The 14,333-nt window shown below is 40.0% G+C and overlaps 1 protein-coding gene across 1 annotated transcript in view; it reads left to right on the top strand.

Annotated features, from left to right (window-relative positions):
• Nucleotides 1-14,333, top strand: part of COL23A1 (collagen type XXIII alpha 1 chain) — a 218,110-nt gene that overhangs the window by 148,592 nt on the left and 55,185 nt on the right. The window contains exons 20-24 of the mRNA XM_075599144.1: nucleotides 2,273-2,299; nucleotides 3,732-3,794; nucleotides 4,473-4,526; nucleotides 6,319-6,345; nucleotides 12,951-13,004. Coding sequence (XP_075455259.1) covers nucleotides 2,273-2,299; nucleotides 3,732-3,794; nucleotides 4,473-4,526; nucleotides 6,319-6,345; nucleotides 12,951-13,004 — 225 coding nt within the window. The remainder of the gene's footprint in view (nucleotides 1-2,272; nucleotides 2,300-3,731; nucleotides 3,795-4,472; nucleotides 4,527-6,318; nucleotides 6,346-12,950; nucleotides 13,005-14,333) is intronic.

Raw genomic sequence — 14,333 nt, 5'->3', positions numbered from 1 at the left:
TTGAGATCAAATCGAAAATGATTTATTAAACATTGTATTTCTATTTTCTTCAGGAAATGGATAGTTTCTAGAACATCACTATTAATTTATTATACCAAATATGGCATAAAACGATGACGTACACCCTATTTTTATCATTTAAAAAAGTTATTCCTACCTAATAATTTCCTTTTCGGAAAACCCTTACATCACACTAGAGTACACTTGGGTATCTCCTATTAGCGGAGTCTAGATAGGAAAAAAGATCACATAGAAGGTGTCTCAATCCTTCCATGCATTTCTGGTTTACTCCACTTGATTAAATAAACAAGTAACGATAAAAACACACACACACACACAAATAAAAATAATACATGATGGTGAAAATGTACTGTATAATGCCATGAGGTTTCGAGGTAAAAAATATATATATATTAGGTAAATACAAACGTGAGATACCAAAGAATTACTCAGGTGGGGAGAAAATATATGTTTTTTCAGTTGTTTTTTTTTGCTATGACCTGCACAAGTTTGTGGTCAAATTTTGCTTCTGCACATTAATGCTTTGTAAAAAATATGGAGTGAGGACCATCAGTCTGTTTCAAAGATCAGTATTCTTCTGATGTTGCAATAGGTGTTTCTGCCCAGCATGATGCCACCGCCCTATTAAAATTAGCTCTTAAGGAGCCCTGAAACTTTCTCCGTGTATATTTTTGTCAATTACCAAATCCAAATGGTTCAGCCTTTGTAGAAGGTACAGGACAGATTGAAGGAAGCGGGATAGAATTATGGCAGTGTTAATTCTTTTTTGTGATGATATTTAAACTAAGAAATTGATCTGTTCTAAGCAGTACCTGGTGAATCCTCAGAAATTGCTCTCTGCAGGATTTCTCCTAGTTTTCTCAATGATTTAAGGGCAACCAAAAATACGACCTTTATAGTGAGTAATCATAAAGATATATCAAGTGGCTTAAACTGATCCATTAATACTTCCAACACTAAATTGAGATCTTATGAGGAAATAAATGGTTTGAACTGGGGTCACAGCCTTCCTATTACTTGGAGGTAAGCTATCATTAATCAATGATTAGCTAAATTTAATTTGATGAGGTTACTATCTGCACATATTAAGAAACTTAATTGAAACTTCTTCTTGAAGCCTTCTTATAAAAATGCTAACTTCATTTACTGAAGATTTATAGAACCTTTTCTGAATCTGTAAACTGTAACCGGTTAAAAATATTTTCCATAACGTACAATAGACAGTGAAAGAAGAATTTGTCCTTGCTTTTAAAAGTATACCGACCATGGTACCTGTTAGCCACTTCTCCCTAAGTTGCGTCCTCTCAATTTTGATGCCATCAGGGTATGTTTTGTAGATTTGGATGGAGAACTGGACCTTGCGACAACTCATTTGGAATTTTCAGATGTTACCCAATTTGGGCACTGCCATTCTCATTGTTACCACATACCAAGCCCTTCTTTGCCTGTTGGGAAGAACTGCAATAACCTGCATCTACTCCCTTCTTATTGTTCTGAATATTGTTGCTACGTAATAGGAGAGAAAACATCAACTGAAATCCCATATTACTGACATCAACTACTTGTTCTGCCCCTCTAGTTTGAACCTGGAGAAGAACTCAAGAACTTTTGCATTTGGCAAATAAATTGCGAAATGCAAATAAATTGTCAATAAATGTCAATAAAACTCTCCTCAACATAAACTATATTCCTGCGAAAGTAATCAGCCTCAGTATTATATTTTCTTAAAATATATAGAGTAGAGATCTGTCATATTCTCGTTTGCCCAATTGAGCAAGGACAGAAAAAATAAAACGCAGATGGGGAAGTAAGCACTTTATTTGAACCTTGAGGGTATGATCTTTTTCCTGTCCAGACTGAACTAAGGGGAGGAGCTTTATCTGTGTGTACCCACGTCAGACTTGGGTATTAAGGGTTCTCAAGGGGAAAGATATTGTAGGGGCCCGATATAGCCCATAAAAATAAATAAAAAAGAAACTCCATAATAGGACTCTCACTCATGTATTTCCATGTGTAGTGGAAAATTGAAATAATATATCATCTATACAAGGTGTGAACTATTACTATTTTAGCTGATGAAACATATACATAGTATAAATTATATTTCAAAAATTGGTGTTGCTCCTTACCATTTTGTAGTAATCAATTTACTGTAGCTAATGATTAAAAAGTAAGTGTATACATTATCACACACTTAACTGCTACAGTATATTGCAAACCTGCTTCATGAATGCATATTTTTGTTTTTCAGGGACATGCAGGAATTCAAGGGCCTAAGGTAAAGTGTTTTCTTGGTAGTGCCTTGTATTACTCATATATCTTTTTCATTAAATATATATATATAATAAAAAACGAATAGACGATACCGTTCTGTGGCTAACGAAATGCTTTTATATGCGCGAGCTTTCGAGATACACTGATCTCTTCTTCCGGTGGTGTTCCAATGAATAAAGCAGGCAAGGGTTTACTTAAAAACAGTGTATATATATACACATAGAGGGTATTAACCCCTTGTTTGATGCACAGTGGATTGGCTGTGTTTCTGAGCCGCAACTAACGTCTATCCATTAGAGCCGCTTTAGAACTATTCAAGATAGGCTTGTGTCTGAAACAGACCTTGCACATATGTTTATGTTTGCTTATATGACTTGCTATCTATGGTGGTAGACAGTGATCCTTATACATTGAAAGGCACTATGAGAGTGCAAAAATTATTGATACACTCCATGTCATTGAGTAACATTTACCTACAGGATTCACAAGTGTATAACTTTAACAGCACTGCTTGACATACAGTATTAACTGTTGCTGTGTTTGTATCACAGACATCAATGCACTGTGAACTGTTGCAAAGTGTAGCATCATACACATGAACATTTTGTTTCAGAAAGGGAAACCAAGATTGAAATGCACACCCATGATTAGGGTGTTTACTAACCTCTGCATATACTAGCACCTGGAGTCAATTTGGTATCTAGAGTTTTTTCTGACACAAGCACTATTGGACACTAATGGAGTAAACAGCACACACTGTGTTAACAATAGAGGCAAGATTTTTAATATTTTATTAGAGTGGTTTTTTTTGATAGAAGAGTTTAATAAAATTTTATTATTTTCATTTTTTCATTGTACTTACCTCCTTGGTGTTTTGCACTAACAATGCAACTCTGGGACACCTACTGTTGAATCATTAGGAATTTATAGGCTGAGTGCAATATAATGGGAACCTTTTTGGTGATCACCTCTTGATCACTTTTTTGTAAATATATCTGTTCTTTCCCACTGCACCACCATCTTAATTATATACTTATGAACATTAAGGTTGAGCAGGGATGACCCCCTTCCCTATCTATATATATATATATATATACACACAGCTCAACTCCATTATAACGTGATCCGTTACAACGCGAGTCCGCTTATAACGCTTTGCAAGCGTGGCTCCCAATTTTTGTATTTATGAATACTTTACAACACGATTATTGGTGTCTTAAATACTTTATTGTACAATGCATACAATTGTACATTATTTCTAACGCGGTCCGCTTATAGCGCGGTGTGATTATTTTGACCCCAAGCACAGCGTTATAAGGGTGTTGAGCTGTATATTTAATCATACAGTTGTGCACTATATGCATACAGTTGTGCACAATATAGTTTGCACTATGAAATGTATATACAGGTATCAGTATTTATGTAATCTATTGCAGGGATTTGATGGGCTAAAGGGAGAGAAAGGAAACCATGGTGAAAAAGGATATAGTGGACCACCTGTGAGTATGAATATATATAATATATAGATTTTTTTTCTATTAAATAACAAGTATTGAAAGGGTTACTTTTTCACTTTGGTAGGAATCACTTTATTCAACCTAGGGAGATTTGGACAGCACTGGTTTAGCAGTCTCCGAAACACAGACAAATACGAGCTCGGGAAGAGAGGAGTCAGACAACAGGGCTGCTGCTTCCACACTTCAAAGTTTTATTCAGTTGTGCCCCAACATTTATACAAAAAACTAAGGGCATGTTAATACATAACATATCATGTTTAACAATGAGAAATAACACGTTTCTGTAGAGGTTATGTATCTGTGTCTTTGGACAAAGCATTAGTAAATCACTACATCTTGCTTGTGTTTGGCCAGCAGTTTCTACTTCTACATTACAAAGAGAAATACAGGGAATGTTTCTCAAGAACATGCATCTGTATTGTTTGGGACATTTTACTGCTCTTGTGCTATTGTATAAAAGACAAACTGAGAACAACAGAAGTAAATAAAGATTACAATTAGCATAGTGAGTTAATTCTCTCAGTACTGGAATAGCCCATATAAGAAAGATAAAGCTAGCAGATTATATTCCCCCTTTCAATCCCTGAGACTTGTAGAGCTGACATATAATTTTAACCCCTTCAAGTATATTTGCCTTAAACTATATGACTTACTTTTTAGGGCCCTGCTGGTCCTTCAGGACTTATTGGCCTACCGGGTGCCAAAGGAGAAAAGGTATTTATTTATTACTGTATTATTTTGATTTATTTCAAGAGGCAATGCATATACAGGTCATTTAAGTGTAAGAATGTATATAAAAACTCAGCAAGTGCCTATTTAGTCATTGTTCAGATTTACCAAAACATAAAACTCATTATGATTTTGAAGTAATGTCAAAAATAAAATTTAATCGCCTTTTTCTCAGTACTCAAATAATGTAGTTAATGATTTTTACCCCTAGAACGATGATATGTGTATGCAATGAAAGAAATCTTGAATAGGTTAAAACTAGATAATTGAGGATATATATATTTTTTATTTACATTGGGTGCGGCAATAGTTATATTTAACCCACTTAAATTACTTTTTTAGTGTCTTACAGTAGATTTTTTTTGTCATAGCACATTTCCCTGCTATGACTATAGCTTTATATCTCACTAATCTTATGAAGCTATATTCATGATGGATTCACTTATAACCATAATGCCCAGAGCCATTAAAAAATCCCATCAATCGTATCTTTTTTTTAGTGGTTTTTGCGTAGAAGAATGCTTTAAGGCTGCAGCCACACACATAAAGAATATATGCACACTGCTAGTTATGTTCAAAGTGTCCCTTTACTTTTGAACATTTGCTACTATCCCAAGCCTGAAATACTGTGTGACTTTTGCCGCTTCTCCTCCATCTCAAGCAAATCCCATATTTCTGAATGGGAGGGAATCTGGTCCATTAACTTGGCAAATGTGTTGCGAACTTTGCTGATTTATATACAAAAAAAGTGCAAATTTTGCCTGGTTCACATACTTAGGCGAATATTTCACACATCTCTACACATAATGGATGATTTCTGGATAATTATAAGCTATAGATGTAGACCCCTTCTCACACAGGGCTGACAATGGCAGCTTCTGCCACTGGTGCATTGTGTATGTCCTGCTGCAGTGCACCACGGGTTGCAATAATGTCAGCTACATCTGTCGATATCTTTTAAGATAAAGCATTGTGTAAAAAAAATCTAATTGTTTTCAAAAACATCTGGATTGACATACTATAACAAAAAGAATTGCCACCATCATCTGGTGTTACATCTTAGTTCTCAAATACAAAGCTGTTCCCTGACTCTTCCCCTCGATACATTTCAGATTACATTTGGTCAAGCCCATGACTACCTCCTCCCACTTCCTCTTCCACTCCCACATGCTGCCCCTCACATGTTGAATTTACTCTCTAATAATATTAGTTTCTCTCCCACACTCTCCCACAAGTTTGCCTAAAAACTCACTTTTTCAAAGAAACTTATCTGACATCTTCCTACGAACTTCCAAACTCGTGTTGCCTGTGTTTTGGTCAAGCTTCTGGAAAATTTCAACCAAATCTTTTACAATTTTGAAAGTCGACATAAAATTCAACATTTTTGTACAAACGTAATTTTAGATTTAACTTTGTATTTCACCAGAGATGAATCCATCCTGAGATTTGGGGTTTGCTGAAGTGGAGAAAGATCAATTCTGTGACATAATCGTTAACTTATATACATCACAAAATACTCTGTTATTAAACATGTGGAGAGATAACTGTGAACACACCTGAGAGAGAACCATGCTAATTTAAATTATGTAAATATTCTTTACTTGTTTTCTAAATGAAGTGCTCATCACAGCGGAAAGAAACAGTATCCAACCAAAGCATTCTATCCCATAAATATTATGCATTCATTAATGCCACCTTTGTTCATACAGGTAACTAAAAAACAAAAAAAGTGTATCTAAAAAAAAACCTAACAATTTCCTTCTGTTTCTCACAATAGGGAAAATCTGGTGAACCAGGCTTAGATGTAAGTATTCTTACAGAAGTAAATTACTATATTTAGCACAGTATTGTTCCATTCTTATAACTCACTTTGCATTTTCCATCAGCTAAATTATTTTCCATCTTGCATTTATTGCCTCAAAGCTTTGGGGGGAAAAAATGCCAGCTAACATTAATTGTATAAGCAGTAGCAATTAATATGTATTAAAAAAAAAAGTATAAAAAATATTAGACTGCTATATTTAGTGACTAGCACTGCCGAGTAGAGATATGCAAATGTCTTCAAATTTATACTGCTACATTTATAAACTTTGTGTTCTAAACTTTTCACGGTTTAATTGAAATTGTTTAACAAGAATTCACATTGCTAAAAATGTCAACAATTTGGCCAAATGTGATGTGAAAAGAAAACACTGGAACGCAACAGATGCTGTAGTGAGTGATTTGAATAAAGTGACTAATAAAACTTAGTGAGTATTAAATATTTAAACACTGGCACGAGTCAGTGGATACACAGAAAACGTATAGTGCTCCTAAAAGTGCATAGAGTGATTTGACCAATGAGTGAGAAGGTCAGTCATAGTGATGATAGTATATAGAAAATATATATTTAAAATGCTTCCCTTGTTGGCTGGGAAGATGTCAGGATTCTAGAGGTCTGCTGTTTAAAGTAGCAAAGGCTCAACATCGCAAGACTAGGAACAATACATTATTTATTTATTTATTTTTTAAAGAGCGCTCAACTCTTTCAGTAAAGTATTGTTATTCAATTAAGACATGTAAAAGGTCAATATCACACGTAGAGAAAGTAAATAAAATCAGGCTTATCATGATTTGGAATCAGAGTCAAGATGGCACTGGAAGTGGCTGCCTCCCTCCACAGAAAGATTCAAAATGCAGAAAAGATGTAAATGGCAACAGGACGCCTCCCTCCTGGACATCCGCAGCAAACAGAATGCCACCTAGCACATCATTACAGTCACTGTAGCCGATGCGTACCTCTTGGTGATGACGTCTGCGTTAGATGGATTTTACAGCCGAGTTGCATCCTGGACCAGATGTTTGCTGCGAAAGTCCAGAAGAGACTGGTGCCGTTTACATCTTTGCTGCATTACGTATATTTTTGTGGGGGGAGGCAGTCGCTTCCAATAACATTGTGAAGCTGGTTCCACATCACGATAAGCCTGATTTTATTTCCTTTCTGTTCATGCAATACTTACCTTTTATATGTCTTAATTGAATAACAATACTTCACTATGAGAGTTGTGCACTCTTTTAATGTATTTGTTCCTAATTTGGTCATTTGACAGAATTCGGACAACATTTGATCAATTTTGCTAGATTTTTGCCAGAATTTCCCCCCAGTTCACCTGAATTTAGCACAAATGGCAGTCTATAAAGGGGTGTTGTATGTATGTCTTTAATTATATAGCTCCCACAGCTGTAATGAGCACTTTATAAAAGAGATAATACAGTACAGGGAATTACAATAGAAAAATGCAACAAGCAAAATCAGACAATTGGAAAGGAAATCCCTTCTCCAGAGAGTTACAATCTAAGTGATATGCTGAGAGACTTACTTAAGTGAAGTAGATGGCAGTGCAGGACCATAATTGTTGGTAGGAATGACTGTGGATTGGGGACATTAGCTATGAGTCCAGGCTAATGAAATACTTAATTTAAAAGGTGAGCTTCAGGATTTGACTTAAAGGGGGTGAGAGAAGACGCTTGGTGTATACTGACTGTGAGGGAGTTCCACAGGTAAGGTGCAGTGAGAGAGAAAGGTTTAAGGCTAGAGAGAGCAGTAGAGATGAAAGGGGTGGAGACAAGACAGTTATGGGTAGAGAGCAGGAAATGAACAGGGGCATAATGAGAAATCAAAGCCAATATTTAGTGAGGAGCCTTGAAGGTAGTAGAGCCTTGAAGGTAACCCCTTCAGTCTACATCTGCGTTGCCCCAAAGGCAGGCGTCTTTGAAAGGGTCCTTGCTGCAATGTGTTTCATCAGCCCAACCCCCTGCAGTGTTTATGACTGGACAAAGGAATTTCAAAGCCCAACTGAATTCGTTCAGAAGGTGGGAAGCCTTTGGCGGCAGCCAAAGGGTATTAGCCGTTTGCTGCAGTTCGCTGCTTGGTTACTGGGTTGGGTAAAGTGTTGTAATACAACACATTGCAGACCGGTCCTACCTCTTCTAACACAATGTTAACCTTGTCTGTAACTGTTACATAGGCCCTTAATCATACATTGTCTGTCCATGAAATGTCTGTAAATTGAATGTATTACCACTCTTTATTTAATGCAATCATGTACTACCATAACTCTGTGCGCAGGACATACTTGAAAACATGAGGTAACTCTCAATCTATTACTTCCTGGTAAAACAATGTATAAATAAATAAATAAAAGACGAGAACTTTGTAGGTGAAATCACCTACAAAGTTCTCGTCTTTTATTTATTTATAAATTGTTTTACCAGGAAGTAATAGATTGAGAGTTACCTCACATTTTCAAATATGTCCTGGGCACAGAGTTATGATAGCACATGATTGCATTAAATAAGGCCTATATTTGGAATGGAATCACTACTCCTAAACATGACAAACTTTCTCTACTCTCTACTGCAGCAAGTTGATTGCTTACAGCTGGATTTCCCTACATCCCCAACAATTCCATAGCCTTCTTGGTAGTCTGTTCTTTCTCATCCTCTTCTTTCTTATCTGCTCATTTTAGTATGTGTGTTCATATATGTATCGCTATCTATATTATAGTGTGTAAAGAAAGGCCAAGACTATACAAATAAGCACTCTTCCTTTGTCTCACCTGTGTATACAGGATCAATATAGATAAGTCATATTAATACAGTGGGATTATTACCTATCCCGATCTAATCAAATTAATGAAAATGTTTTTTATGATAGTTATTATGACTGAGGTGATGTCTATGTCCATAAAGATATCTAGACAGACTTGCTTAAAATAATACAGCTCAACCCCGTTATAGCGCGATCCTCTATAACGCGGATCCGCAGATAACGTGGTTTGAGCATGGCCCCCGAATTTAATTTTTTTTGCACACTACACACTGTACACACACAGCACACTGCATACACTCACTGCACACTGCATACACTCACTGAACACTGCATACGCTCACTGCGCACTGCATACACTCACAGCACACTGCACACACTCACAGCCCAGCACACATTGCACACACTCACAGCACACTGCATACAGTCACTGCACACTGCATACACTCACTGTACACTGCATACACGCACAGCACATTGCACACACTCACAGCCCAGCACACATTGCACACACTCACAGCACACTCACAGCACACTGCACACACTCACTGCACACTGCATACACTCACAGAACACTGCACACACTCACAGCCCAGCACACATTGCACACACTCACAGCACACTCACAGCATACTGCATACACTCACTGCACACTGCATACACTCACTGCACACTGCACACACTCATAGCACACTGCATTCACTCACTGCACACTGCATACACTCACAGCACACAGCACACTGCATACACTCACTGCACACTGCACACACTCACTGCACACATAGCACCAGCACACAGGACACTGCACACACTCACAGCACACTGCACACACTCACAGTACACTGCACACACTCACAGCACACTGCATACACTCACAGCACACTGCACACACTCACAGCCCAGCACACATTGCACACACTCACAGCACACTCACAGCACACTCACAGCACACTGCACAGCACACTGCACACACTTACTGCATACACTCACAGCACACTGCACACACTCACAGCACACACAGCACCAGCACACAGCACACAGCACACTGCACACACTCACAGCACACTGCATACACTCACTGCACACGGCATACACTTACTGCATACACTCACAGCACACTGCACACACTCACAGCACACACAGCACCAGCACACAGCACACAGCACACTGCACACACTCACAGCACACTGCACACACTCACAGTACACTGCACACACTCACAGCACACTGCATACACTCACAGCACACTGCACACACTCACAGCACAGCACACATTGCACACACTCACAGCACACTCACAGCACACTGCACAGCACACTGCACACACTTACTGCATACACTCACAGCACACTGCACACACTCACAGCACACACAGCACCAGCACACAGCACACAGCACACTGCATACACTCAATGCACACTGCACACACTCACAGCACACACAGCACCAGCACACAGCACATTTTCACTGCACACACTCACAGCACACTACACACACTCACAGCACACTGCACACAGTCACAGCACACTGCACACACTTATAGCACTCTGCACACACTCACAGCACACACAGCACACACAACACACACACACCACACACACAGCCCCCCTGCCTTTGGTGTCACAGCCCACCTTTGGGGGCATCTTGGGGCTGCTGAGGGGGGGGAACGGTGCAAGGCTGAGGGATCGGCACGAGGCTGGGTGGGGGTCGGTGCGGGGATCAGCACGAGGCTAGGGGGGCGGTGCGGGGATCAGTGCGAGGCTGGGGGGGCGGTGCGGGGATAAGCGCGAGGCTGGGGGTGGGTGTGGGGATCAGTGCGAGGCTGGGGGAATAGGTGAGGGGGGATCAGTGCGAGGCTGGAGGATAGTTGCGGGGATCCATGGTTGGCTGGTGCGGAGCTGCTGAGGGGAGTGCGGGGAATGTTGGGAGAACTACAGTGGCTGATAGGGGCCATGTAGGACTGCTGGCGCCTCACTCCACCTCCCTCCTCCCCCCTCCTCCCGATCGGGCGTGCGGTGGCCATTTAAAAAAAAAATTAGAGCGACTCAAGTTATAGCACGGTCGGATCGGGTGGCCCCCGAGGACCGCGCTATAATGGAGTTGATATGGAGCTTATAGAACAGAGTTCTGATAGATAGTGCTGTAATGACCAAGGTAACTAGTAACATAAATAATACAGATAATCTTAATTGAAGAACTTCCTCAAACAGGGATCTGCAGTATAACTGTGTCCTGTTATACACAGGTAAGCGCTAAACTATGAGAAAACATGTATAAGGTCCTGGTAGGTGCTGTAGATAGGAGATGTAAGAAATCCCACTAAATCACTTCCGATTGGGACTGTATCTCAAGCGCTACCATGTGTATACGTCCCAGTAGAAACCAACAAAGGTGTAACTCACATGCAGTAACCTGATGTTCCTCCGTCCCCTGGAATCTGTAGATGTGTGGTTCCCGAAGGGAAAGGTGAAGCGGAGCACAGCCGTGCAATCAAGGGGTAAATCCAGGATAACAGCCAGTCTGATAAAAAACTTCTTTATTGGGTAAACGACAGCATGGTGCAGAAAAAGGTTGCTCTTACGCGTTTCGCAATGAACATATACAGACCAGCGCCCAAAAGAGTCCAATAAGTCCCAAATAAAGTCCAACAAATTAAGGGGGAGAGAATCCAGATGATCCAATCACTAGAAGATCTCCAATCCAGGGGTCCGTAACATAGGGACAAAGACAAAAAAGAAAATCATAGTGTAACTCGTATTATTAAAATTAGACAAACAACACAAAACACATAACAAGAGACATAACACTTAATACACTAGCTGAAAATAAAATAACTATTTATTAAAACAAAGGAGCCTGCTGCAGCGGGTCATCAAGGGGTTAAAATGCAAAACCCTACTTACAGCAGGACCGGAGTATTTGCGCGTGTGTAACTGAGTATAAGCAGATGCCGGTAGCAGTGAGGGTCCTCGTGGGCTCCCCGATGTATGGTATGCGTCCCGTTTCCCTCTGGCTTCGGAGGACTCTCCAAGATGGATGCAGGGGAAGGGGAAAGCACACACAACTGCACACGTCCAATGCAGCCTCTCTCACGATAACACGATGACGCTGTATCCTGCTTCACTGGTCTCACACATTCTCACAACAAGAGAGCTGGTTGTTAGAACGTGTGAGACCAGTGAAGCAGGATTGGAGATCTTCTAGGGATTGGATCATCTGGATTCTCTCCCCCTTCATTTGTTGGACTTTATTTGGGACTTATTGGATTCTTTTGGGCGCTGGTCTGTATATGTTCATTGTGCTTTCTCTGGTGTTGTTCTGCTATTGTTCTTGGCTGCCCTGTACACATTGTGTTCTGTTATACTTTCTATTTAGATTTATTATTTGCTGTATCCCTATTTACAAGGGATTGTAGCGTCAAAGCACTTTCTTTTGTGTACCTACGCGTTTCACGCCACGATTGGCGCTTCGTCAGAGAGTACACTCTGACGAAGCGCCAATCGTGGCGTGAAACGCGTAAGAGCAACCTTTTTCTGCACCATGCTGTCGTTTACCCAATAAAGAAGGTTTTTATCAGACTGGCTGTTATCCTGGATTTACCCCTTGATTGCACGGATGTGCTCCGCTTCACCTTTCCCTTCGGGAACCACACATCTATAACGGAGTTGAGCTGTACTTCTATTTGTTAGCTGAGTGAAAGTATAGTTTCTATACCATAAAAACTGAAACAGAGGTTCACTTGTTTACAGTATATTTATTTGTGTACATGTACTGTTTTGTACATATTGGCCAAAATGTGTACAGTATCTTCATCTTTACAGGGATTCCATGGACTAAGTGGAGACAAGGGGGAACGAGGTGAAAGAGGAGAAAAGGTTGGTGTGCTTAATTTCTATTCTATACATTTTCATATACCTAACCTTGTTCCCTTCAAGCATTCCTCCACCCCCTGTTATCACCCCAAAAAAGTAACCTCCCCTGGCAGCAAATATTGTAAAGCTGCTGCCAATTTTACCTTCAGACAAGTTAAACCAAATGGAAACTGAACCGTCCGCTTCCTCCTACACACCCTGCCAGCGTGCCATTACCCAGACATCAGGATCCTGGCACTCAGCCACGGCCTGCCTCTGCCACCAGGTGCCACCCAGCACACCACCATATAAAACCCAAAGACCACTAAGGGAAAGCCACCAGTACCTACCGCCAAGCTGATACAGCTCTCCTTCACATTCAGACCAAATTTTGTGTCAAACATTAATCAGAGCTCTGGCCGGCACTGGCAAGTTATCATCACTAAAACATTCTCCAAAGCTGCAACCTCAAATGGTGCTATTTAAAACCTTTAATTAGGCCTGTTGTTTCCAGCATTTCCACAACTTTATTCAAAATGTCCTGCAAAGTTACATTCCACAGATCAAGACCAATATCTTATAGATGAATGCCATCAGACTTATGGGGGCCACCCCTTTTCATTCTCTAAATCGGGATCATAAACCACCCATTCACCCACCTAGATAATAAATGATTTACTGGTCCATTATCTTTCTTCCAACTGTGCTGACAATATCACGGCTGCCCCTTCATTGCTGTCTTCCAACTATTTCAATCAAACAGACCTAAATCCTTTCAAATGAAACAGCAAATGCCCTAAGTCTTTCTCTTTACACCAATGTGATACCATATTTGCTAGTTTAGATTGGATGGTGAGGGTGGTTGATGTGTGGTGGTGGTGGTGGTGGTGGTGGTGGCGGCGGTGGCAGATAAACAACATACAACAAGCCACTGACAGCAGGCAAGCAGTGACACTGACAGACTCAGTGGCAACTGGAAAGTCAGCCTGATACTAATTATGCAGCTGCAAAGCTTCGCTTTATCTCAGTCAGGTTCTCTGACCAGTTGTATTAATTAATTATTGTTGTTGTCACTCAATGCTACTAGACTAGTCACAGTAGAGTGGACAATGCATTGATTCACATGTATATAACACTCAAAAGAGTGCTGACTAAGTCTTAAGTTAATAAATATTGTGAGCAAACTTTTTATAGAAAGTATGTAATTGTTTTTGGGGCCCTCCTTCCCACCCATGTGTTACTGAGAGATGGAACATACATATATTAATAAACACAACAAGCCAAGCATTGTCAATGCCAACCCATCAATGCTACACACTGGCTAGCGTCACCACTGGTGCAAATTGAAAACAT

Source organism: Ascaphus truei, chromosome 5 (genome assembly GCF_040206685.1).
Source record: "Ascaphus truei isolate aAscTru1 chromosome 5, aAscTru1.hap1, whole genome shotgun sequence".
Lineage (NCBI taxonomy): Eukaryota > Metazoa > Chordata > Amphibia > Anura > Ascaphidae > Ascaphus > Ascaphus truei.
Note: the sequence above shows the minus strand (reverse complement) of the source record. Positions and strands in the feature narration are given on the sequence as shown.